General features: G+C 41.2%; 1 protein-coding gene, 2 long non-coding RNA genes and 1 pseudogene across 8 annotated transcripts in view; 1 reads left to right on the top strand and 3 right to left on the bottom strand.

Moving 5' to 3' along the window:
- The window catches only part of pde4dip (phosphodiesterase 4D interacting protein), a 78,714-nt gene extending 63,980 nt beyond the window's left edge, over positions 1-14,734 (bottom strand). For 2 of the 6 annotated variants that reach the window (XM_028011814.1, XM_028011815.1), the window contains exons 1-4: positions 14,623-14,734; positions 12,918-13,227; positions 5,278-5,330; positions 3,185-3,252 (exon numbers count right to left, since the gene is read on the bottom strand). In XM_028011814.1, coding sequence (XP_027867615.1) covers positions 3,185-3,252; positions 5,278-5,330; positions 12,918-13,024 — 228 coding nt within the window. In that variant the 5' untranslated portion in view covers positions 13,025-13,227; positions 14,623-14,734. Of the gene's footprint in view, positions 1-3,184; positions 3,253-5,277; positions 5,331-6,484; positions 8,276-8,346; positions 8,759-12,917; positions 13,228-14,622 lie in introns of those variants that run through there. The other 4 variants (XM_028011812.1, XM_028011813.1, XM_028011817.1 and 1 more) reach the window with 3 other exon arrangements.
- A 2,553-nt stretch (positions 14,735-17,287) lies between these two features.
- On the bottom strand, positions 17,288-18,428 carry LOC114141341 (hydroxycarboxylic acid receptor 2-like; annotated as a pseudogene).
- A 563-nt stretch (positions 18,429-18,991) lies between these two features.
- On the top strand, positions 18,992-22,177 carry LOC114141435 (uncharacterized). Its single transcript, XR_003594831.1, has 2 exons — positions 18,992-19,251; positions 21,052-22,177. It is a non-coding gene; the product is annotated as an uncharacterized LOC114141435 (long non-coding RNA).
- LOC114141431 (uncharacterized) lies at positions 19,729-27,247 on the bottom strand. The gene is made up of 6 exons (XR_003594827.1): positions 26,899-27,247; positions 26,675-26,806; positions 25,910-26,068; positions 24,488-24,598; positions 24,327-24,412; positions 19,729-21,367 (listed from the first exon to the last, which is right to left on the bottom strand). It is a non-coding gene; the product is annotated as an uncharacterized LOC114141431 (long non-coding RNA).
- Positions 27,248-27,622: the final 375 nt, after the last annotated feature.

Genomic DNA, 27,622 nt, shown 5'->3' with positions numbered 1-27,622 from the left:
TGATGATCTGCTCTGAGAAAAGCAGTTTGTAAAAATAAACTCCAGAGAAATACGAAGAAGAACAAAATGCCAATGAAAAAAGAAAAACTACTTAGAAATAAAATAAAAAACACAAAAATCCCAGTGGAATGAAAAAAAAGAAGAAAATAAATTCCAGTGGAAAATGTGGGTGAAAAAAAAGAAAAAACTAAACAAATTTTTAAAATCCAGTGAAAAAAGGGAGAAAAACTGCGGTGAAAAGAAAAAAGTCTCCAATGTAAAATAAAAGAAACTTCAGTATCATGAACAAATTGTGTTTTACATCATAATTAAGGTAAATTTCCTGGTAATCAATTAAGTGGTTGCTATGGTGATTGGCATCTTTTTTTAGGCGCAAACAGGAAGAGAAACCAACAGCAGGAAACAGATTTACCCTCAAACAAAATGGAGCTTTATGAAAAGTGGAGCTAAAATAATTCAGAGAATCAAAACCTCCTGACGGAAACAAACATTTATGTTTATGTATCATCAGTGTTTTAGATCTGAGACGTCAAACAGAACCTTCTGGTCCCGTTTCTCCAGAACCACCCACTGGAATATAATGGGAGTTAATGAGAGTGGGCGTGTCCCTCTGAACTCTGGCCTCTGATTGGCCAGAAGAGTCCAACACTCTGACACCATGTCACCAAATCAACAGCAACATATTTCATGGTTTAAATACAAATGGAACCAGAAAAAAGGGAAGGATAAATAAAAATAACAGTTTCAAATCTTTTTCATTGTAAACTTTAATAAAAACATTTGTGGGATCCTGCATTAAACTCGTGTTGCTTCTAGTCCTGATTTTAAGTCACGGTCACCCAGATAAATCCGCGCCCATTCACACCCCGCTCCGTAAATCACAGCTCATATATGGAAATGCCAAGCGGCCTGTTTGGATGCCGCTTGGCATGACTCAGGCATGACTCAGCCTTCTGAAGCCATTAAACGTCAAAATCGGTTTGACCCCGGGTTAAAGACCCGGAGCCGTTCTAAAAGCTGTCAGTCTCAGGACGCCGTCCAGATTTTTTCACCTGCGTTTCCAGGAGGTGAATCACTCCCTCAGTAATTACCTCAGCTGGCCTAATTAGAGCTGACAAAGTTTAAAGGTAAAAGCCCACCTGCCTGTACGCTATAAACGGCTGCTTTTGATTGGACCACATGGCTCACCGCCCAGGGCTCCACCTCATCAGGGGAGGCTCATAAAAAACCCAACAAGATTTCTACTGATTTCCTGCATCAATATGAGCACAGTTAGATAATAAGGTCATAAACAGCTAATAACCCAGTTATTCTGGGTCAAATTAAAGGCACATTTCACCTAGTTTGAAGAAATCTGCTCAAATAGATCCATTTCATGTTACTGGGACATATTGGGAAATTTAGTGCCCAACGCTGGAGGGCAAAAGACGATTCTTTACATGCCATTCCATCCATGGCGGCGCTGCCGCATTAGAACCGTTAGCTAACTGAAACCTGGATGCAGAAATTATTAACTCAGTGCAGTGCGCCACAGCAAAGGGAAAATAACAGAAAAATAGCAGAAAAACCGTTAAAGAACAACTCAAAACCACTTTGATTGCTCCCTGAATCGGCTACGCTACACACAGACTCGCTGCCATAGCAACTGACAACAACGCCGCTTTATGTTTCAGGATTCAACAGCCAAAACAAGCTCAAACATTTCCCACACAAAGAGCAGAACACTCAGTCTGTTTCAGTGTCATGTTGTCAGACTTATTTGTTTTGCGATTATTAATAAATGATCGCTGTGGTAGATTAGCTACTGCTGCCATTAGCTAAGCTAACACAGCGGTGGTTGATTAGCTAATTTAAACACCTGCTCTACTGATGAGGTGGTGTTTAGGTCGCCTTTTCTTATTTTGTAACTGAACCGAAACAGATAGAATTCCACAGCACACCTACATGTTAAGGTTGTCATAGTCAAGCTAGCATAGATGAACTACTTCCCTCTCAATCGCTATTTTTCTTCTTAATTAAAACTTTTCCTGACCTTGCTATCTAGTTGTTTCAGTGTTGTCAATTAGTAGCAAAGCAATGCGTCCCTTTTTCTTTTATATATCAGGCATACATTTAAGATTAAGAAGCTAAAATATTTAAAATCAATGCTAGTCATCGTTAGCGAGCAGTTTTTTGCCCTCCAGCAGGTAGATGGGCGCGGGGTGCAGCACACTTCATGTCATGCAGCAACGGGTTTAGATTCATTGGAAAATTATCTATACTGCTTTAGCACTAGCATTAGCCAAGGTTGGGTTGTAACTAGTTACATTTACTCAGAGTATTTTATTCAGAGGAAGAAATGTGCTTTTAGGAGTAATTTTACTACGCTGTAGTTTTTATTTGAGTAAAATTTCTGGATCCTCTACCCACTGGGAGAAACTTTACTGAATGAAGAACAAACTTCAGTTTTTGTTAAAGTTTCATAAATTTTATATTGAACCATTTATTTCCTTTGCCTGATTTTGTTATTTTCTAATTATATTAATTTATATTAATTCTTTTCATTTTGATCCTTAAATTATAAAAAAATTCCACATAACTTTATACTTTGGTCCACCAGATGATGCAAATTTTAAATATTAAATGATTGACGTTTTGATCAGTTACTCAGTACTTGAGTAGCCATTTTACAAAATACTTTTTTACTTTTTACTTGAGCAAAAACATGTTAATGTCGACCTAATTTAGTCTAATGGTGGCTCCCCTCACCCCACTGCATTAGCTTAGCTTAGCAACTGAAAACACTTTTACTTTCTCTTCTTTTCATTCTTTGTCCAATTTAAGGTCGACTTTTATTCTACATCGCTTTGCGATTTTGTCTGTGAAAAGCGCTCTATAAATAAACCACAATTCACTTAGAAAAGCATGAAGACGCTAAATCTGAGAGCTACATGGAAATGTGTTTGGATGGTGAAACGCTGACGGGAAAACGACGTCAGCAGTGAAATTACAGTGGGGCTTCTGCAGAGGGAAGCGTTTAGACTCATGCATTGTTCCAGCTGCCACCTCATCTTTCCAAACACACCTAACCAGTGATTAAGAGCGAGCAGAGACGAGTCTGAACGCCTCCGACACGCAGCTGAAGGCCAAACCCAGCCGTTCACTCCTCCATCACGCAGATCCGTCTAATGAAAATGTTTCTTACCTGTTCGAACTCTCTGAGGCTGTGCATCTGGACCAGAGGACCTTTTCCTGTTTCATCACACGAGAAATCTGACGGAGGACAGAAGACAAACAAGCTGTAATTTAACAAGGTTTCAAAAGTTCTTCATTTAGTTTGTCTTAAGAGCTTCCAGCAGATCTTTGAATGCTAACGTTTTAGATTAATGTCACGAAAAGCAAGAAAAGGTGAAAACAAACTGTTTATTTGTCCCGTTTCAATAGGAATGCTGTGATCTGACTACTAGAAACATCTGCTGAGATGAAACATGTTCTAAAATAGCTACATAAGTTGATTTCTGCAGCACATTTCAGCAACAAGGCAGTTCAAAGAGCTTTACATGACAAAAACAAACAACTTACAAGCGTTGCATTACAGCACTAACATAAACAGAAGCCATAAGATGTTGTAATCCAGATTATAATGAAAGATAATCCAGTTATTATGAATCAAAGGCAGCTCTAAACATGTTTTACATTTGATTTATCCAAAAACAACATCAGCTCTTTAATCCTGGAAATGTTCAGTGGGTGATAGAAGGCCGACTTTGTAACCATCTTTATGTGAATCTGAAGGTTCAGGTCTGAGTTCCGACTTTAGGCTAAGCAGCTGTAACAGGGGAACGCACCATTAATTTATTTATCTTCATAAATATATGAGGATCCTGTTAAGAGAAGTGGGCGGGACTAATGGACTGACCCAGGAAAGGTTGACCAATCAAATAAGCTGTTTAATTATTTCATGTTGGCCTGCAAATCTGAAATATTTTTGAGAAATATTCAAAATATTTGCGGGAAATTTTCATGACTCTAGTTTCTAATTATGATGCAAATTCAGCATTTTTAATAGTTTTCATGTATTTGTTACAGTTTTATTTTAAATGTTTTTATTTTTAGAATTGTGGCACATCTGGGCTTCCGTAGCTGGCAGTTTGATATTGGTGCTGCTGAAGCTGGAACACTGAGCGCTTCCTGACTCGTTCAGCTCATTATAAGCTGATTATAGATGGAAATATTCACACATATTTATAAACTGTGAATAAATACGTCCACATGACATTTATAGGCGCAGCAGATCTGCACCGGGAAGATCTGAGGTTTACTGGTTTAAAGGTCTGGACACATTTATTCAAGAGGTTCATGATGAAATCTCCTGAGATTTCAGGAAGATTCTTTATTTTATTGGAGAAAGCGGATTTTAATATCTGGCATTTTCTGTTAAGAACATGATGACTTGGTTTGAAGTTTGAGGAAAATCTGAAATATTTACAAACTTATATAATAAACTGCTGAGTTTCTTGGACCTTCCCGTTGTTCTGTTTGCTGGTCGACCGAAAACCAGCAGCTGCACCAAATTCACCTCCATATTTGACTCCGTATGTATAATTATGAGCCATGCCGATCAGAGCAGTCTGTGCACCTGATTCTTGTTTGTAACATCTTTACAAACCGGAAAAAGAAACTGTTAGGTTAGTTACTTTAAATATAACTTCACAAATCCTTAATAAATAATAACATTATTTTAGATCTGAACACCTAAAATATGATAATGTTTTGCTTTAAATAAAGAAAAGAGTTTCCAGAGCCAAACTGAAATCCGGTTTTGATGCTGCAGCAGCGAGTCGCTCCGTCATGAGGAGCCATCCCAGAATCATCCCAGAACTTATTGAAATAAACAATAATATTGTTGTTTGGAAACAAATTTCCAGTAGTTTGATGGTAAAGGGATAATAGTGCAAGAACAGATTCTCAAAGATCAACAAACTTTAAATTCTGATGAACATTTAACACTGGAACTGGAAAACATTTTAAAGATCCAAAATAAATAAATAAAGCAAGAGAAACAAATAAAATGAATTATGAAGTCTCTGTAAACAAAACTATCCTTAAAAACTGTTTAGAGAGAAAAACACCAGACTGAAACTTTTACCACCCAGATTTTGTTAGAGAAAAAAGCAAAGAATGATCAATCATGTAAACCAGGAAGTGGCTGTTCTAGTTTATGATGCGAATAATTGATTTATTGCTTTTTGCGACAGGCGTAGCAGCAAGGAGGGAAAACTTTCAGGAAGTTCTTACCCATCATGGGTCCGAGGCTCCTGGGCCGGGCCGGTTTCTCTGCAGCGCCGTGCCTGAAACCAGAGACAGGGTCAGCCAAACCGTCCCAGAACCCGGTCTCCTAACGCAGATCATCCAGATGCTCCTGGAGCGGAGCAGAAATCCTCCAGAGGCGCTGCAGCAGGGCGCTGCAGCAGGGCGGGCCGCGCTGACCCGTCAGGCTGCTGCGGCTCCTGAGTCAGCGCATGCCTCAGGTCACACCGCCGTCTCTCACCAATGAAGACGCAGTAAACAGTCAGAGGAGTTTCTCCAAACCGCTTATTACCGGCTGGATCCAGAGGAGACTGCAGGCACCGCTTCAGAACCTCAGCAGCGGTTCTGGATTACTTTAACTGGACTTCATACAGAAATCAGCACAGTTCATATGAACCGAATAAAAACTACCTTCAGTCTGTTTTGATGCAGCATCTTCATAAGTGGAACTGAAATAATTTATTATTCAGCTGAACAACTAATGAAAAGAACAAAACACTGACATGAACACACATCCAGAGTGTGTTAAACACACACATCCCCCTCATGACGCCGGGTTAAAATCAGCAATTTAGCATTAGCTTCCACTAAATACCATGTTAGTCTTTAGCTTTAGCATTAGCTTATGCTAAATACAGTTTATATAGCGCTTTAGCATTAACAGTCTGAAGCAGTTTATGTTTTTGATCTGTAATAATGTACAGATTTGATAAATGTTTGTTTTTTAGCAGGTAAAACAAACAACAAAAATCACAGAAAAACAAATTTTTGTATTTTTAATTTAATAATTTTTGTTTCCTGTTTAATTTGGCCACTTTTGGCAAAAAGTTTGGACTCCACTACTTTAAAGGCACAGTGCATGTAAATAATAATAAATGTAACACGATAACATTTATTATCATTATGTAAATGTTATTTCTTTAATAATAACATCATTACTGTGGTTCTGTCTTGGTTTATCTCAGCTGTGAGATAAAACCTGAGCTCATTTTTAGCAGCTCAGAGTTGAATCCATTTGATTTCCTGACAGGATCAGCTGTGGCCGTCTGAGCCTCTGAGCTGAAGAGGCAGAAAGTGTGCAGAGCTAAAGCCGTTAGCGGCAGTTCTAACTGCAGGACAGCCGCAGAGACCCGTTCGGACCCGTCCACTGCGCAGAAATACCTCCATCCCCACAGATCCAGAGTCAGCAGCTTACCGGCCCCTGTAGAGGAATCCACTCATGTCTCCTCAAGTAAACACCTGAACCCTGGGGCTGGTTTAGACTCCTGACCCGGTCCGGTCCGGTCTGGTCCCGGAGCAGAAGCGGGACGCAGGGAGGAGTTTCCCGCCGACGTGGCAGAGCAGCGGCGAGGAGAGGAGGTGAGCGGCTCCGGGGAGCAAAAGGTACAGAGAGCGGTCTGTTTCAGCGCCTCACTGGGTGTGTGTGTGTGTGTGTGTGTGTGTGTGTGTGTGTGTGGGTGTGTGTGTGAGTCAACATGTGCACAAACCACCGTAACGTCTTTCCACTCAGACTCAGACAGTCGGACTGTTTGCCTGAGGTTCATCCTGAATGCAGGGTGGAGCCCCCCGCCTCCCCCCAGGTGTGTGTACCTGTCTGAGCAGGTACCAGCTGGAATGTCTCTAATCTTTGGCTGGCAGTCGTGCAGGAGAATCATAAACAGACTCGATTGTTTCTGCTCTGACTGGATCAGAACTGGGTCAGAACCGGGTCAGAACCGGATCAGAACCTCCTCTGTTCTTCCACAAACAGGAAGGTGTGGCTCCCCACATCAGAGCTCCAGTCCAGCCCAGTTCACCTGAGGAACTGGGCTGGAGCTCCAGCAGGCAAAACGAACAAAGTAAAAACAATAAAATCATCTCATTTATGACTCAGCCAGTTTTTCTGCAGTCACTGGATTTAAAATCAACCCAAACCTGAATTAGAGAATAAAATTATAACATGACGGAAAGATAAAAAAAACGGCTTTTTTTTGTCTTGATAAGAACCATTTCCTAACTTTTTATGTAATTACTTTTGAGTTAATTTGGTCTAGAAAATCTTTTAGTCTATTCCCAGCAATGAAACAAGAACCACAGAATAATTAATGTCATCCAGTATTTTATTTTTGGTTTGCTTTGTTAGGAAGTGACTGAATGTTTACAGCTCTACTTACTGCAACATTAAATCATGGTTATTAAAAGTAAAATACTTTGTGTCTAAGAATTTAAGAAGAATTAAATTTGTTATTAAAATTCTGCTAAACAATGATCAAATTGAGGACGAGTTTGTAGCATTCTGGAGCCACACAAACTTGTTCAAAGGGCCGCCGATGGCCCCCGGGCCACACTTTGGGCACCCCAGACTTGGAGTAACTGTTTCCTCCCAAGTGAAACCTGGTTCGTCGTGGAGCTGAAGTTCAACATGGCGCTCTGCGTAAAGCCCAGAGAAAGTTCCCTCATTAGCCAGGACAGCAAACAAACTGCAGCAGTTAAGCAGCTGAACGATAAGGGCAGACAAGCCCAGCTGGGATAACAGGAGACGTTCAGAGGAAATCAAGTAAAAACACAAAACAAGGAGAAGCAGCTTCGATCAGTCGGTTCTGATCCAGAACATTCCTGGTTCAAGACGGCGCGTTCGCTCCGTTCGTCAACATTCCCGCTGCCTCCTGGTCCAACATCAGGAATCTGCTGGAGCCGCTCAAACACCAGCTCCACATTCCTCAGATAATGAGGGGAGGCCAAACAGGAGGGGCGTGGGCCGCAGCCGGCCTGCAGGTCTGATCAGTCAGGACCTGACATCAAGCCATGGTTACCTTAGAACTATTATTGTACCTTACATGTAAAAATGTGCCAATGCATGAGCTTCTTGATTGGCTCTCCTACCATCATGAACATAAACAAGTCAAATTTTCTGCATTGGAGTTTAGAAACTAAATATTTAGCTTCAAATTAACATTTACACAGCTAAGTATTAAGCTAATGTGAAAATTCAGCTGAAGATAAGCGGAAGTGGACAATCAAAACTAGCTTCATATTTTGTTTGTAATAAACAATTTAGTTTCCAAGCTAAATGCTTACTTGGCCGTCTGCTGACCGTCTGCGGACTCTGGGCCGTCTGCAGACTCTGGGCCATCTACAGGCCGTCTGCAGACTGTCTGTGGACTCTGGGCCGTCTGCGAACTCTGGGCCGTCTGCGGACCGTCTGCGGACCGTCTGCGGACTCTGGGCCGTCTGCGGACTCTGGGCCGTCTGCGGACCGTCTGCGGACTCTGGGCCGTCTGCGGACCGTCTGCGGACCGTCTGCAGACCGTCTGCGGACTCTGGGCCGTCTGCGGACCGTCTGCGGACTCTGGGCCGTCTGCGGACCGTCTGCGGACTCTGGGCCGTCTGCGGACCGTCTGCGGACCGTCTGTGGACCGTCTGCAGACCGTCTGCGGACTCTGGGCCGTCTGCGGACCGTCTGCGGACTCTGGGCCGTCTGCAGCGGTTGCTCAGACAGGAACAACCCAGCATGTTCTCCAGCAGCAGCAGAACTGCTCCTCCTGTTAAAGGTTTAATGTATTTTAGTGGTTTGATATTTTATCATCCTGTTGTTGGACTCTCTGTGAATAAATTAGACATCAGAATTGATTCCTCCTGGATGCTCCGTTCTGTTCTTTACGGCTCAGTAATAAACCACCTGTATGAACTTAATGACCATCCCTCCCTGCTGCGGCTGGAAGCCCAGATCCTCCGTCAGATTTATTCAGACCAGGTTTTCCTCCTGCTCCAGACGGCTGATGCTCTCACAGGGACGGTTCAGTTTGCTCAGGGTTTAAAATCAGCTGTGAAAACTTTATATCCTGCTGGTTTCCCAGCGCATGGTGGGATGCAGTTGTTATTTCACTCCTCTGCCTGAGGAAAGCCCAGAAAGGAGGAGCCGCAGTGAGAGTTACACCCTGTAATTATCCTGCTGACACTTTCTGCCTCTGCTCCATCTGAGGCACGAAACGCCTTTTCAAAGAAAACATGACAACAAAAAGTTTAATATCCAACGAATATGATCTCATTTTAAATTACTGAGGCCAAACCAACCTGTGTGAAAATGGAAATCAGCTGATAATAACCGGTGGTGAAGGACTAACAACACGAAGTAGGCCAAAGGATTTAAGAAGCAACGAATTGTCCTGATCCAAACCAGATGATAACGAGCGAACAGATTCTTCTGAACCGATTCTTTACTCTGAATGAAATCAGTCAGTCGTTCTTTATTACAACTTTCCTTTATTTTAATGCTCTAAACACTTTAACAGCCATTATTTTCACTTGATTTAAAATTATTTTTACTTATTTTCAAATAAACACAATACAAGAAAATAATTGATAATTGTTATATTTAAAGACGCAGAAGATGCTTTTTGTTCCTGCCAAAGCAGCTCAAGTCCATTTTTTCTATTATTTGTTACATTTTCTTTATTTTTGTTTCTACATTACAGTCACAAAATGTTATTAAATTACTTGTACTAAAAACCTACATATATATTTAATATTTACATTTTATGAACATACAGTGGTTCAATTTTTCACCTTCTGAATGAATATTAATGTTACTTTTCTGTTAGTTTCACTCATAGAAAGGTTTTTCTAATACGACATTATATTGGGGATAAAATAACTTGTCTTTAGAAAAATGAACATGTTCAGAAATGGAAACGGATCCTGAAGATCCCAGCACCAGTCAGACATGGAGGTGGCAGAGTGATGATCTGGGCTGCTGCTTCAGAACTGGAAGACTTGCTTTAACATTTATGTTTAGTTTCTGAACTAAATGTTTAGCTTGATGACTATTTCACCTGCTAAGTAAACATTTGCCTTTCTAACAATTTAACTTTCTAACTAACTACTTAGCTTGGAGGTAAATATTTGATTTCTAAGCTAAATATTTAGCTTTATAACTATTTAGCTTGCTAACTAAACATTTAGTCTGGATGTAAATATTTAGTTTATAAACTAGATGATTAGCTTGCTAACTATTTAACTTGGTAAGTGAATACTGAGGTTGCTAACTAAATATTTAGCTTGCTTAAATAAATTAGATAGTTTGCTAGCTGCTAATTAGCTTGGAGCTAAACATTGGATGTTGAAAATAAAACTTTGCAGAATGAACCCATTTTGTCCTCTTAAGAAAGGTGAAGTAACCAAATCTTTGCTTTAATTTTTGACTGTGTAACTTAATGAGACTCTTTTAAACAGTCAGATAAATTTATCTTTATCGTAGTTTAAGTTAATAAAACTCTGCTCTTTCATGTTAAACACTCTGCCTGTTTTTGCTGTAAGGAGTTTGAAGAGCCGTTTGTTTCTCATCCAGGAAACATCAACCTTCAGAAACCTGAGCCCTGATGACTTCACTGTAAAAGTCTCCATCTTTAAAATGCATCTGCAGTTTTCTGCAGCTCCGTTCGGTTCAGTGGGAGCATGTGGCCTTTATTACCGAGCTGCATGTGTTTCCACTCCGGCATCCCAGCAGGACCAAGCATGCATTATTAATAAGCGTTATGACGACCCCCCCTCCAGGGCTCACGTTACTAAAGAGCACTCTTCCCAAATAATCAATAACTCAGAGTGAAGTTTAGGCTCAGATTACATGAATCTGCAGCCAGACGCGTTCTTCAGACAGGAAGGGAACAAATACAGTGACATAAATGGAGTTATTTAAAGGAAAACCGCTACGTCCAAACTGGATCTGAGCGCTTAGCGGGGTTAGCTTCGCTCTTTCTGCTTTTCTGGGTAATAAGAACTGAGCAAGAGGTCAAAGGTTGAACACATGGACGATTTTTAGCCGTTTTCAGTGAAAACATTAAAAGAAAAATATATGAGAAACAATAACAGCTTTAAAGACTGTGGCAGTGTTGATTCAACGTCCTGACAGAAACAAACGCTTCGTCTGGGAGGAAAGTTACTGAAAAACATCCGATTGATTCAGGGCGGAACAAACATCAGGTAGAGAGCAGAGGTCGGATTTCATGCATTAGGCTTACTGGTGTTGGTGGGGTCAAAGGTCAGGGCTTCGTTGGTTCTAGACCGGAGCTGCAGCTCTTCCATATGAGCTGATCTGACCTTTCACTTCCTGCAGGAGGAACGCGGGTCTTTATGGCCAGACGACGCACCGACTGCAGCTTCCCGATACCGAATGTCTTCTGTCACCAAATTTAAGGACATCTGGGCAGACGGCACAAAACTCGGCTCCAAATGTTTTCACTCTCTTGCTACAATCTCTCACTTTTCTTCCATCATCACTGCACAATTAAACTGACTTCATAATAAACTGTAAATAAATGATTTACAGGATAAAGTCAGTGAAATATCCCAGAACGCTGCTACAAGGAGACAATTCAACAAGAATCTGTTTAACCATCTTCAGGTTTTCCTCTGTAATCATCAACACGCTGAGTCTAAATAAACCTTAGAGGTTAAAGTAACCCTGACAGGACAGGCTGTACGCTAAACCCAGCAGGAACCACCAGGATAAACGTCTGGTTTGGTTTTTCTCTTTCTGCAGGTGCAGCAGCAGATTTCTACGGTGTCGGCTGGTTTTCTCTCTGTGATTCTTTCTCTTCTCTTTCAGACATTTCTCCTGTTCTTTCTGATTTCTTTTCAGTCTCTGTTACATTTAAAATTACAATACAAGCAATTTCTAATAAAGCTGTTTATGTTTATATCAGGTGGAGCATCATTTAAAATGCTGTAACGCTCCACTAGTGAAAGTAAATGTGTTGAGCTTCACCCGGACACTCAGAAAAAGAAAACAATAGACATCGCCATGGAAACAGGGCGCAAGCAATTAAGTTAAGACTACTAATTAAAACTATTACAGTAGTTTGAACTACTGTAGTAGACAATTCAAACTGTTTTTGCATTTTGATGTTAAACACAAATGTTTGCACCATAAATCCCCCAAAAACTGGAATGAAAAGCCCAAAAATAAAACGGGTCTCAAACAGAGTGAAGACCTCATGTCTGTCTGAATGGATGCTACTGAGCATGCTCAGTGGCCAGCTGCTGATACAAACATTCACTCTGGTTCCTCAGCGCACAGAGGAGTCACTGACCAATCAGACGGCACATAAATATCATCAAAATGATCCGTTTCCATTTTCCTAACGTCCTGAGATAGTTCACAGAAATATTCAAGCAACAGAGAGGAGGACAGATTCAACTCTGGTTCAAAAATTAAATAAATTAAAACAAATCGCGACGATTCCAGGAAGGAAAAATAAAAAAACTTCAACTTAAATCCAGAACCAGAGAATCAACCCGGAGCAATAAAAGCAGAAAGCAGGAGGAGAGGAAGTGACGACAGAGAGCATGGTGAGTCAGAGAACCTGCAGCGAACACAAAGTTCAGTCCAGAAAACACGGAATAACGCAAACAAACACAAATACAACAAACGGGAAGCCTAAACCTGAGTAAACAGGGCCAACTGGGAACCACAGCTCCCACTGCAATACGTCAATAGTGAACAGGAAGCAGCGTCCAGACAGGAAGAAGAGGAAGAGGAGCGACGTTGTGCTGCCTCCTCATCATCAGCTCTATCAGCTCTAACAGACAGTCGGCAGAGATATTTATAGAACATGTCTGTCCCTGAAGCAGCTTCAGCTCAAACATCTCACCTCACTTCCTGCTGGGAGTCCAGTCCGGCTCCAGTCCCGTCTGCAGCGGCCCGACCCGATCCGCCGTCCCGGTCCGGATCCAGGAGTCCGGCTCTGTCCCTGAGCATCACGTCCGTCTGGAGGCAGAGGGATGCTGCTGCTGCTGCTGCTCACAATCCACCGCCACTGCTCCGCTTCCAGCTGATTGGCTGCTTCACATGAAGGGAAACCCCCCTCCTCATCCTCCTCTTCATCATTTCCCTCCACAGTGCAACACGGGGCAGAGCAGATTTACACGCATGAGATGTGCAGCCTGCCTCCCGGCGGCACCCTGCACCCACACAGAGGAGGAAACACGTTAGCTTTAGCTAACAGATTAGCTTTAGCTAACAGATTTGCTTTAGCAAACATAATGAATAAATGAATAAATTCTCCTTCCCACTCTGGTCTGCGAACCCAAGGTGCACCTTCCTGTGTTTTCCAGCACATTGTGCCATTTTACAGCATAATAAAGTAACTGTTACCTTCAGCAATTATAAAAATGTTATCAATATTAAATATGACTTAGAAACTTTATTCTCTCCTTTGTCTCCTTGAAATTGGGCCTCTGTCTCTTTAAAAATTCCTGCGGTTTCTGAAGCTCCGCCTCCAGGAAGTCATCCCAACATGGCTCCTCTATTAACCCTTTAACGTTTCTACCAGCGCTGCTCTGAGCAGCAGCTCCTATAATGAGCTCAGCAGGCGTTTGCTAATTGCTGCTGGCTAGTCTGAAGGAGTTGAGTGGGGGAGGAGCTGCACCTCCAAGGCGGGGCTAGGTCCATTGCATAGTTGAATGGTTGCCATGGAGATTAAAGGATTCCTCAAACATGAAAGAGTCAAAGCAACACTGCAGGTTTGTTTATGATGACGGAATAACATTATAACATGATGGAAAGATTTTAAAAAAGTCTATTTTATACGATGCTGCCCCTTTAACAATAGGAATTATGGATGCATTACTATTTCTACCATTAGTTAGAGATAATACTATTAGCAAGCGCTAACACCATAAGCTAGAAGTTAGCATCATTAGCAAGAGGTAATTTTTCCATTAGCAGGAGCTAACTAACACCATTAGCTAGAGCGACACAATTAGAGCGAGCGAACATAAGTAACAAGCACTTAATAAAACATCTTTAAGTCTTTGTAACAAACCATTCTGATATGTCGGAGAAAATGTTTTGACCCAGATGCTAACCGTTAGCAGCTGGAGTTAGAAACCGGAGCGTTTAGCAGCGACTCCTTCCGGGTTAGCATTCCCAAACAGCAGCCGGCTCTCTCCTCTTCCTCCGTTTGTACACAGCAGGTCCCCCTGTGTTCAAGTGGGGGAAATGCTGGAGCTAACACCTGGCATTACAGACTGATGTATTTACTGTCTATGTCTGGCGGCCCTCGTCTGTCATAATTTAACTCAAAAAATTATATTAAATATAATTTTTATCAACCGCGACAGCCCATTGGTTGATTTTATTGACGGACATTGGGCTTATCCAATGAAATCCCTCGGTCCTCCTTGGCCCGCCCCTCCTCTCTGAGGTCATGGCGCCATTTCAGCTAACTGGACTCCGAGAAAAATACGAGACAACGCGGGTCAGAAAAACTAGACAACTAAAGCTAAAAAGCGCATAAGCCCATTCAGAAAAATATGTCAAGCTAACCGATATGTTAATTATCACACAAACTTTACCCGCTGGAGCTGAGATGGAGGGGAAGTTGGTGTTTGCGGGATTCATTATGGTCAGAGGAGGATGATGAGAGAGACGTGACCAGGGACAGATTGAGGAAGAGTTCAGGTTAACTCCTGCTGCTGCTCCTGCTGTTGCTCCTGCTGCAGCTGCTGCTGCTGCTGCTGCAGCAGTTAACCTGAACTCTTCCTCCTGCTGCTGCTCCTGCTGCAGCAGTTAACCTGAACTCTTCCTCCTGCTGCTGCTCCTGCTGCTGAAGGAGAGGAAATATTCATGAAGAAAGAGCGTTTCATGCAGGGAGGAGGAAGCTAAGCTAACACTCAGCTAGCAGGCAGACTGAAAAACACTGAATTTCAATAGAAAACGTAATAAGTAAGGGAAAACAAACGGAAGAATTAGAAAACAGATATTGATACTGTTTAAAAAATGACTAAACATATCTTCAGTAAATACTATCTGGAGGAGTTGTAGCCAAAATGTGGAAATGTTCAACAATGTTTGGGTTGTGTAGTTAAAGTTTGCTGTTAGTAATTACTTAAAGTGAACTTATTGCACTTCACCTCTGTTAAGGTATCCAACTTAAAGTATGGATTAATTAATTAATTTAACTAACTAAGTTAAATTAGTCTGTATACTTATTGTCAGTAAATCAGTTTTCATAGAGTTAAGAATATAAAATGTATTTTATATAATTTGCTTGTACTGGTGGGGTTTCTCTACCAGCCACAGTGGCTGGAGGAGAACATTTTTAATTTCCACACAATTACAGCTAATCATAAATCGCCTTAATATCGGCCCGGTTTTACTTATTGAACCGGTTCGGATATTAATGCAGATTTTTCTCTGTAGGGAATGGACTTTACTGATGAAGTTTGGCTCCAACAGCTGAAGATCACTGAACCGAACGGAACTGAACCGAAATGAACTGAACTGAACTGAACCGAAATGAACTGAACTGAACTGAACTGAACTGAACCAAACCAAACCAAACCAAACTGAACCGAACCGAACCAAAGGGAACCGAACCGAACTGAACTGAACCGAACCAAAGGGAACCGAACCGAACTGAACTGAACTGAACCGAACCGAACTGAACCGAACCAAACTGAACTGAACCGAACCGAACCAAAGGGAACCGAACCGAACTGAACTGAACCGAACCAAAGGGAACCGAACCGAACTGAACTGAACCAAACTGACCTGAACCAAACTGACCTGAACCGAACCGAACCAAAGGGAACTGAACCGAACTGAACTGAACAGGCCTGCTGAGTCATTATTTACTTCCTTTTAGCTTCTACTGTATTTCATGAATCACATCTTCTAAACTTGGTTTTCCTGTTGAAGCGTCACTCAGAACCAAAAACAGAAAGTTTCCATTTGAAAGGCTGGTTCTGGTTCTGGTTCTGAACGCGCCCACCCATCCGGACTTCTTCAGGAACCCAAAACAACTTCTGTGTAAATATTGCAACATAATTTCTGTGCATCAGATAAACCAGAGTTCATCTTTCACAGGAAAAAACAAATCAGCCCCTCAAACTCAGGAGGATTATTTCTGGTTCAGGTGAGATAATTAGACTTAAAAATATCAAACTTGTGAAACAGAAATGAAAGTGATGCTTAAAAAACTCCCTGAATAGATGGAGCATTTCCTGTGAAAGGATGTTATTATTGGTAAATTACTAAAATAAAACTAGAAACACTCTTTAGATCTGCTGCAGTTTGTAAAGTTTAATTCATCTGAATATTAATCATGAAAGAATTCACTAAAATTATTTGATTAAATATGGTGATTACAACTTACACTAGAAAAACATATTTCTCTTGGAAATACACAAAAAGCTGAATTTAGTTAATTTGACAAACTAGTTGATCCCAACAGATAAATAGTTGATCAAATTTAGTGGATTTGATCAACTAATTGATCCTGAAGTGAATAAACTTTGGCTCTGAATGATTTGAGGACATTTCCAAAAATATTTAGAAAAAATTCATTCTTTTCCTCTGCATTGTTTTATTTTATAATAATAACAATAATAATCTTTAATACTCAAATTTAGCTTCATTAGCTAAAAAACAAAATACATAATAAAAGATCACAAACTACAACAAGTTTCATCTGTGAATAAAGTCAACACTATTCCTTTTATCAAAAACTAATATTCACAAAATCACTAAATAATGATGTCAGATTATGGAATAAAGTTATGTGGAAATTTTAGCATTTTAGAGAACTAAAAGGAAAATAATCCATGTAAATAAAATAAAATAACAAAAACAGGAAAAATATATCCAAAGGATTTTTTTTCAATATAAAACTGATAAAATTTCAATAAAACCTGCAGGTGTGAGTGAATCTCTGGTTAAAACAAGTTTGTTCTTTATTCAGTGAAGTTACTCCAGAACTTTTACAGAAATGTTACTGAAGAGGAGCAATCTTCATAAAACGTCACTCAAGTAAAAGTAAAAACTAGAATCAGATTAAAGCCACAGAAAAAAATAATATTCTTGACTTTAATCTCAGAAGTTAATTTATTTCAGAATATTGACTCATTTTTCCCTCTGAATTTTTTGCTTTTTTCTCAGAATCATGATTTTTTTCCTCAGAACTTTTACTTTTTTCAGAATTTTGACCTTAAACTCAAATATGACCTTTTTCTTTTTTTTCTTTTCAAAATTCTGATTTTGAAAATAATCAGAATTTTTTTCAAAATTGATTCAGTGGCCCTAATGGTCTTCCATAGGGTAAAAATACTCCTAAAAGTGCATTTTGTCTCAAAACATTTCTGGTTCCAACAGAAGTCTGCACCTGCGTCCTGGAGGATCCGGCGGCCGTTTGGACCAGATCCAGACCATCACCACCGAGACGAAGTACAGAACCTTCCTGATCCTGGCGTTGTGGGCCAGCTGGCGCCGCCGCAGCACCAGCACCATGTGCACGGTGCAGTAGAGGATGATGAGCAGCGGCACGAAGAAGGAGGCCAGGAAGACGAACTCGTGCCAGGCTGTGCTGCGCCCACGTCTGTTTTGAAGCTCTCGCAGTGGCTGCAGTTGGCCTGCTGCAGGACGAAGATGGGCGCGTCCGCCGCGATGGCGAGCAGCCAGACGCCCAGCGCGCCTTGGTCACGCTCAGCGAGCTGACGGGGCGGTGGGGGCGCACCACGTGCATGTACCTGTCCACGGCGATGGACGTGAGGAAGAAGGTGCTGCCGCTGCGGTTCATGACCAGTACGAAGAGGCAGGCGTTGCAGAGCGCCGGGCCGAAGCTCCAGCGCAGCCCGGAGAAGTAGCAGTTGGCCCTGAGCGGCAGCGCCGCGCTCAGCAGGAAGTCGGACATGGCCTGGTTGAAGAGCAGAACTGTGCTGCTCTTCCAGGGCCGCAGGTGGAAGCAGAAGATCCAGAGGGCCAGCCCGTTCCCCAGGAGCCCGAACGGCTGCAGAGCTGAAGGACAACGCAGCGCCTGCAGAGAAACCGCTCTGGAGTCACACCTCAGCAAGCTGTGGCGTCTGCTTTCAGGAAGCTGCTCACTGCTTCCTTCTCAGGCCTTTTATATCCTCCAACTTTCTCTGCTTCTTCTGACATCAGCGCAGCTACAACGTTTCATCACCAACAGCTTCAGCAGATTCCTGTCTGATTACTGAACCCAGATCAGAGTGAAGTGTAGCTGGATCCAGAGGAGAGACGCAGAGGAAGCTGCAGCTCAGGAAGCTGCCTGCATGGAAGACCAACAGACTGAGGGGTTTCACAACAAACCTGTTTGGAGGAGAAGACAACAGCTGCAGAGGGAAGTGCTACCATGCATAGCCATGATAGCTCTCACCTGTCCTGGCACAACACTAACTGGGTGTCTCTGCTGCAAGTCGTTTGCAAGACTTTGATTAAAAACAAATACAGAAAATGTTCCTATGAAACTGGGAGGTTTCTGCATCTCAACCATCAGTTTCAACATTTGATAATATTGAAGATAAGTCTTCATTCACACCTGCTGTGTTCAGTCCGCTTTAATCCAACTCCAGTCCATTTGTCCAGAACGTCCAGTTCGGTTGGTGAGGTCTGAACGCTAATCGACCTATGACCTCTGACCCTTGGTTAAGTTTGAATGTGAACGCCAAGCGGACCCGAGACCGCTCCAAAAGCAAGAAGTGGACTACAGCACAGGGCATTCTGGGTAAATACAACCAAAGCTAACATGCTAGCCTAGCGCTAGCAGCAGAAATGGCTCCTGGTCTTCAGCCAAAGACTAAAGAGAAAAATCTGACGCCTCCATCTTGTTTCCATCTGGTGAAACAGGAAGTTGCTCTCAGTGTCTTCAGAGGTTTTTGTGTCGTTTCCTTCAGTGGTTCTTGGTGCAGCGCCCCCACAGGCCAGGAGGGGAACAGGTTGGTTTGACTCAGAACCACAGCAGCTGGAGGTGGAGCAGATGATGGAGTTCTGGTTCCAGTAGAACCGGGTCGACTGGACCATCAGGAGAAAAACATCCTTGGATATCTCTGCTCCGGCAAAATGGTCCAACTTCTTCCTAAGGAGGTCAAAGTTCTGCAGAAGTTCTGTTAATGAACCTTCATTTCATTCAGGAGAACTGAACCAAGGAAAGAGCTAAAACGTTCAGGATACCGGATCAGAACTTCAAGGTGAGAAGTTCAAAGCCTTCAGGATTTCCTAGATTGTCCAGAACCATCTGGGTCTGAGGAAGTCACTCCAGAACCGGCTGAAATGAAATGTCACAGCTCAAACCATCCAAGTTTCTTCAAAGAGTCGTGGATGGTGATGCATCAGTTAGCTAGCTGCTGATCCACCTCCTTTGCTTTTGCCGCTCCTCTTTAAATCTGTCTGATTTTATTGTTAGAGATGTTGGAGTAGGGGATCTGATCCTGTATCCATAGTAACGTCAAAACTCTGGGTGGGTTTGAAGTTCATCCATTTTGTTTGCCAAAGATCTTCTATTGTCCGCCATGATGAAAGGAAGAGTCGCGTTGAACTTCTTGCTTCTCTCTGCTCTGCATCCATGAAGCCTCCTCTTAACTCCTCTGTGTTTAATGAGCTTTAAGTTTGGGGTTGGGATGTGATGCGTTCACTGACTCAGACTGATTTCTTCTCTTCATTATTACCATTTTCAGACATTGTTTACGTCCAGATTTACTGTCTCGCTTTTTCTGCTGCTGAATTATGATGCATGTCTCACATCAATGACGGAAAAGTTGCATAAACACGACACTTTGAAAACTATCGGATATGATTTAGTGGAAGTGGAGGAGATCGGACTTTTTGGGTCGTTCAGTCTGCTGTCGCATTTACCTGCTTTCTAAATCTCTTGGCTGACGCATTTTAGAAACAGTTTGTGTTTCAGATGGTTTCCTGTGGCTTTGGTTAAACAGGTAGGCTGGGATCAGGAAACAGGAAAGCATCAAAACGACTGGAGAGTGAAAAAACACACAGAGCGGAAATTAATATTCAACTCTCATTCTGTCAAAGTGGCGACCGTTAGCATTAGCACTGTTAGCAGCCATGTGACCTTAAGAAATATTGTTTTATATATTTGTTGAAGCTCTGAGGCAGATAATCTGTGAAAAAAACAGAAGAAGAAAGTTTCCTCCCAGTGCTAATCAGAAACAACCAATCAGCCAATCAAAGGCAGGAGGCGGGACTTAGCACTGTTAATCACATTCCATGTGACGCTACTCATCCGTCTTGCACTCTCCTGCTTGGCTACAGCTAGCACAGCCTGTCATGAATGCTAAGGCTAGTTAGCATAGCCACTAACTATGCCAGCAGAGTTAGTATGCTAACGAGCTAAATGTAATAGCTAGTTAGCATAGTTAAATAATTGTTAACTTCCACCTGCAGTAAGTTAACAGTCATTCTCTGTAGGTGGGAGGGACTTAATTATGCACAGTTAACTATGCTAACTAGTGTTAGCTAGTTAGCATAGTTAACTTTATCATCATTTAACCGGTGGATAAACAGTTTTCCTGTAACTTTAAGTCATTTCTCTGCCATTAGCACATTTAGCAGCGAGTACATGAGGTTGACTGACTGTGCTAAGCCCCGCCCCCTGGCTCTGATTGGTTGTTTTTGGTGCATTTTGTCAGACAGCAGCAGTAACTCAGGGAGGAGGTTGATCTTTTCACAGATCATCTGTCTCATAAACCATGTTACCATGTTACCATGGTGACAGTTTGGACAAATATATGAAAAACTTTTTCAGTTTCTGCAGTTTTAAAAAAGAGAAATCCCATAATTACCTTCAAAACCAGAAATAAGTACAACAGAATCACTTTAATTTGCATCAAGGGTAAATATAAATCGGTAAATTTTCTTGCTTTAAATGATGGAGCTAAATGTGAAGTTAGCCTCATGCTAATTGTTTCGTTTCATTCTGGTTTCCCCTCGTCGGCCTCCTGGCCCCACGTTCATTCCTGCTGTCACTGAAGAGTTCAGACGTCTGCAGGCCGGCCGGCCCGACACACGCAGGAGAAAAACCAACCGTTCTCTGGAGAAAGAAGATGATCCGCAATGCAACACGAATAACGAGCGCAGAGGGGAAAATTAAGACCAGGACGGATTTTTATTCCGGCGTCTCATGAAGAGACACGAGGATCCAGATGTTTGATGATAAGTCCATCATCAGGCCGTTTTGTTGCTGGTTTGAATCAGATAAAACCTTCATGTTCCAGTTTGGTTTCAGTCCTGGAAACTTGGGGGAGCAGAACAGAACCGGCTGTAGGATGAGCTGCAGCGGCTCACTCACTGAAACATCAGGACATTAGAGACACATTTTATTCTCTTTGTTTGAAGCTATTTACAGAGTTTACATGTAAAACCTCCAGATTTTAGGCCTTCAGGTCAAATATGATAAAAACACTGAAAAACCAGAATTTAGTAGAAACTAGTTATGTTTACTTGAGCAACTTCTTGGAAAATATGTACTTTTGTTTTTACTGTTACGTACTTTAGCTGATTTTATCATGAAGTATTGCTACTCTTGAGTAAAATACCCACCAAATATTTACCAAACTCAGACACACAGCTGCAGGTTTTGTATTTCTATGTTTTGTTTAGAAATAAATTGTTCTTTTGCTTGTTGTTGTTTTTTCATCACGTTTTGGATATAAATTATCTTCATTTTGCTCTTAAAATACCAAAGTTTCCAGTTAATTTTAGATTTGGTCCATGTGATGATGATGTTCTTGGGTAACTCCACCTTTTCCCCAGTTAACTTACTTTTGTCATATTTTCACTGTAAAAACTCTAACAATGATTTTTTTTTCAGCATCTGGTCCAGACAGAACCGGCTCCGTTGAAGAAACATCAAACTGAAACTGAAGTTCTGCTTTTTCAGATGATTTTTCACAGAAATGAAGAAACTTTCATCAGATGAGGAGTTAAATTTACCTGGGAAGTTTCTGTTGTTGAAAAGCAAAGTCGGGCAGAAACTTTGATTTGGTGGAACTTCAGCTCATTAAAGAGACAAAATTATGCAGAAGATTTATGCCAAGACATTTCTGGAGTTTCAACTATGTAATAATTCATATTTAAAAAAAAAAAAGGCTCAACGTTTGAGACCTTAGGGATTATTTTTAAAACGTCTCTAGGTTTGGATAATTAAGGATAAAGTTATCATGTTTGATTTCCATAAATTACGCTCGGCCTGAAACACTTCACTCATTCTGTTTGGTTCAAGGAAACTTTTGATTTTAACATTTTTAAAGTTTGCTTTCTCTGTGTGGTTAGAAAATAAACTTCACTGCAAAAAACACAAAATCTTACCAAGTTTTCTCTATTTTCTGGGGTAATATCTAATTAAACTGGAAATATGACAAACAGCAGCTTGTTTTAATCAATAATTCCTTAACACTGGTTAAATATATTATAGTTTTGCTGGCAGATTGTTTCGGTTATAAGTTGGCAAAAATGTCTGGTTATAAGTTTCATCTGCCAGTGAAACTATGATATATTTCATTAATATTAAGTAACTCTTGACTAAAAACAAGCTCCCATATGTTGCTGAAAAGTTACATTTAAGTTAGTTTTGTCCTATTTCCAGATGAATGAGACATTTACATCTGAAATCGAAGAAAACTTGGTAAGATTTAGTGTTTTTGCAGTGCAGACAGGCTTCCACAAACCAACAAGAACAAAAATGATGTTAAAGCTGCAGAAATTTTACAAAAAATATATTTCTTATTTATATGTTAAAATTCTCACCATGCAATGATATTATCATATAAGATAAATAATCTGAAAAAATCCGGCTCCTCTGCGTTCACCAATCGGAGCCAGGAGCCGGGTCTTAGTGCTGTCAATCATCCTCATGCTCACATCTTGTCTTGGTCTCTGCTATGTTGAATGGTAATGCTAGTTAGCTTAGCCACCAATGACAATGTTTAAACGTTTTTTCTGTAACAGTAAGTTGTTTCTTCTCCACATTTAGCAGCGCATAAATGAGGTTGATTGACAGCGTTAAGCCCCGCCTCCTGGCTCTGATTAGTTGTTTTTGGTGCATTTCTTCAGCAGCCTGTTCACAGATTATCTGTCTCAAACAAAACCTTCTCAACATGGTGACAAATTTTATAAACATGGAAAAAAAACATTTTAGAAAAAGTTACAAACTGCAGCTTTAAAAACTGGAGATAATAAACCTGGAACCATAATAAGAACTAAGAAGCAGTTTAGTTCTTAATGTCAAATTACTGCAAAAACACAAAATCTAACCAAATAATTTTCCTCTAAAATGTAGTCCAAATATTTTATGACACTTTAAATAAGACTAAAAAACAAAAAGAGAGAGTATAGTTACAAGTGAAATAATCTGTGAGCCTAACAAGACATTTTTCTCACCTTGTAACTTAAAATGAAACTAAACTAAAATTATTTGGTAAGATGTTGTGTTTTTGCAGTGAAGGAAAGTGTCAGCATGTCTGCTGGTTTGAACATCAGAAACCAAAAACATTCAAACAAAACTCTTTAAAACCATCAAAAATCTGTGGCTGATGTTGCAGCAAAGCAGCCATTAAGGGTCAAAGGTCAGATCTGGTTTGTTCCTGCTCTCTGCCATCCATCATAACCAAACAGTGGGGATGTAAATCTGAACATGGAGCAGCAGAATCACATCCAGGTGTCACCGCCGCAGAAAAACACGGAGTGGGACTGGAAAAACAAGTGGAGCAGCTGCTTCCAGCTCTGACTCACTAATCAGGTATTAGCTTAACCAGCATCGCTAAATAAAGACAATACAAACATTTCCTCCGCCGCCCAACACTTACACTAAATGGATAATTGGGGGAAAAAATAAACTGTGGGGTCCACACGGAGCAGGATCTCCTGTGTGTGTGTGTGTGGGTGTGTGTGTGTGTGTGTAAATGGGACAGAGTGCACTCAGCCACCAGCGGGGGGAAAATTGAAGGCAGATTTTCCACAGCAGGCGCAGCTCCAAATTGCTCATTTTGGACGGAGAATTTGCTCTGGCACAAGATGTGACAATGAGATTCATTTCAGGGCACAAAGACACACACTCACCTACACCCCCCCCCACACACACACACACACCCGGGACTATTAGAGAAAACTCAAAACGCCTTCAAAGGAGGAAAAGAAACGCTCTTGTTAGCCTCAAGTTTTGACTTTGATCAAAAGGCTCAGACTGAATGCTCCTTTCTCATTCAACACACACACACACACACACACACACACACACACACAGCTCTACCATGCAGTGTCCCGTTTCTCTGCATGATGGTCTCCAGCTGTGCGGCGTCTCTCTGGTCGTCTCACACCTTCGCCACATCGCGGCAGCTTCAGCCGACCAAACAGGAAACAGTTTCTGCTCAAGATTCCTTAAAAAACAAAAAACACACCTGATCGACTCACCTGGATCACCTGGAAACATCTGGAAACATCTGCAGCTTGGATTTAAGTCTGGACGTCGCTGCTCTGCACTCAACCAGCCGAGACTTTTTTCCACCTTCAGGAGTTTCAAACCTTTAGGAAGAACCAGGATCAGATCAGCAGACGACCTGAGAGACTCTTCATTCGTTTCTTAAAGTGTGAATTTAATTAAATTAATGTCAACATGGCTGCAGATTACAAACGTTAACAGCAATAATTCAAACTTATCAGATTGATGCCGATTTCCTCCACAAGCAGCAGGAGCAACAAAAAGCCTTTAAGAACTTAGCTGTTCACACAGGAGTCCAAATATGTTCATGGAAAGTTAAGTGGAAGGAAAAAGCCTGGTGAAAGGCAAGAGCAAAATTCTGTGAAAGAGGTACGGAGCCTGGTGCCAGAAGCCCATTAAAATGCTGTTTACATGGTTTTAAACTGTGTGAGCGTGAATGGGAATAAAAATAGCAGCAGGAATGTTGTTCCATATAACACAGTAGGAGTGTAACAGGTAAACCTTTATGGATGAAACTCCACTAAAAACCCACCTGTTTATTTGAAACGTGATCAATTACAAATTTATTGATGGAACCTGACTTAATGTTTTTGATTATTGATTCTATGTTGCTTTGTGTTTCTGTGTTTGTTATGATGTAAAGCTCTTTGAAATGCCTGCTGCTGAAATGTGCTATACAAATAACATTTGATTGATTGATTGATTGATTGATTGATTGATTGATTGATTGATTGATTGATTGATTGATTGGTAGAAACGGGTGTCCATTCAGAGGTTTGGGTGAGATTCAGAAAGAGATGGCGGCTCCTGTTACTGATCTAAATGTAGCAGCAGCTGAGTTTTTATTTTCATTTTTTAAAACCAGGTTTCCTGTACTCTGCTTCTTTCTCCTACTACTCTCCGTTCAGATATTTCCTGTCACCACATGCTTCCTCTGGAGGAGGGATTGCTGTAAAACCAGCAACAAGCTGCGATCAGCTGAACCTCCTCAGACTGAATCCTTTTACCAATCAGTGGTTCTGACTTTGATTGGTTTGGACTTCATGTAATTACATTTAAAATGAATTGGATCTCTTAGTTTGAACTAAAAGTGACATCAGTTATGAACGATGAACTGAACTGAACTGGAATCCATATGAAACTTCATTAAGCCGTTTTTCTGCGTTTAGCTGAACGTCTCTGATTTTCGGCTCTGATTCAGTTTCAGGTTTTATTTAGTTCAAAGATTCAACAGCTGAGAAGAAAATAAGCAGAAAAACTGCTGATCCAGCAAAGAAAATATTAAAAATGCTGACTGGGTCAGCAGATTTACACAAGACAGAATATTCATCATTTTTAGGGTTTATTGGAAACATAAAAAATCACTGAACCAAAACAAAACTGTAAAAACTCACAGGTTAGTTCAGCTCTCTGTAAATCTGCTTGTTAATTTAATAATCCAGTGGTTTTCAGTTTTCTCCTGTTGACTCATCCATACAGATGTTGTTGTTCTGTGATGCGCAGCTGCAGGTTCTCACGGTGTCCAGCAGGGGGAGCAAAACATCACATTATTCCTGTTCCAGGGTTGGAAGCAACAGGGAAAATAATAATGATTACCAACCAGATTCAGGTTTTATCTCTCCAATAAATCTTTAAAGTTTTAATTTGACCTGACGCTGAGAGTTAATTTGAAACTTTAACATTTAAATGTAAAGTTCAGAGTGAAGCTGCTCGTTATTTCGCTGCTTTCTTCCAATCAGTTCAGCAAAGAAACCTTCTCTGAAATGACTTCCTGCGTATTTCCGAGGTCAGCCGTGATGCTGGGAGGTCAAACGTCCCCGAGTCATGATGATTAGACGCAGCATCCCGTCGCTCGGCGTAATGGCTGCTTTGGTTGTTTCAGAGAAGCTGAAACAGCAGCAGCTATTTTAGCCCAACCAGAAATGGCTTTGATTTAATTTCCTTCCAGGACAAAAATAAAAATATGTCGGTCTGCATGTTCTGAGCTACATGAGAGAAGGCAACGTGTAATTTAAGGCTGCAGCAGGCAGACTGAAACTTTAAACCTCGCTCTCTGGAAGGATGATTTACTGATTTATCAGCAACTTTAAACAAATCAGAAAACACATTTTCTCTCACCGGAGGCAAAATTAAACTTTTAGTCAAATTAATTACTGCACCCTTTGATGATGACAACTTCTTACAGTTCATGAAGCAGAAAACCACCAGGGTCTGCTGACTGTAACGAGTTACCTTGGTCAGCAGGCGGCGCTGTTCCAGACAGCTGAAAACCAGAGCACTGCTGTCTGGAGCTGAAACAGAAGAAGAGGAAAACAAATCAGGAAAACATAAAGTAGGAACGAAACCCTGAGACGCAGAACCAGATGGATCTGAGAATACTTACAGCTTTGACCCAGACTCATCATGTCCGCCTGTCGCCATGGCAACAGTCTGACAACTCGCTCCACGCTGTCACCAAAAACAAGCCATCCATTCTCTGCAAAACAACACAACACGCACAACCGGCCTATTCCAAGCCTGTGGACGCAGCGCAGAAAGTTTTTAACATTCAGTCAGATGACAGGCTGAAACTTTCCTGCTTTACAGACGTTTTATTAATTTTTATTTAACAAAATATGGTGAACAACTTACAGCTGAGACACGAGGAACGTTTTGTACCAGGACCCACAATCCGTAGAAAATCATGTTTGTTTCTGTGTTTACCTGGAGGTTCTTTGAGCAACCTGTTCCCCTCCTGGCCTGTGGGGGCGCTGCACCAAGAACCACTGAAGGAAACGACACAAAACCTCTGAAGACCCTGAGAGCAACTTCCTTCTTCACCAGATGGAAACAAGATGGAGGCGTCAGATTTTAGTGTTGGAGGATTTCTGTTTAGTCTTTGGCTGAAGACCAGGAGCCATTTCTGCTGCTAGCGCTAGGCTAGCACGTTAGCTTTGGTCGTATTTACCCAGAATGCCCTGCGCTGTAGTCCACTTCCTGCGGTCTCAAAATTGAGCGGTTTGTTTTCTTTAAGTGAATTTATTTTCGGAATTTCAGTTTATGCAACTCTGTGGTTAATATCAGCTTCTGATTGGATTATTTCATTAATGCTGGAAAGTTCTATATTC

The sequence above is a fragment of the Xiphophorus couchianus genome, unplaced genomic scaffold (assembly GCF_001444195.1).
Source record: "Xiphophorus couchianus unplaced genomic scaffold, X_couchianus-1.0 Scaffold1000102, whole genome shotgun sequence".
NCBI classification, from domain to species: Eukaryota; Metazoa; Chordata; class Actinopteri; order Cyprinodontiformes; family Poeciliidae; genus Xiphophorus; species Xiphophorus couchianus.
This window is presented reverse-complemented; position numbering and strand designations above follow the sequence as displayed.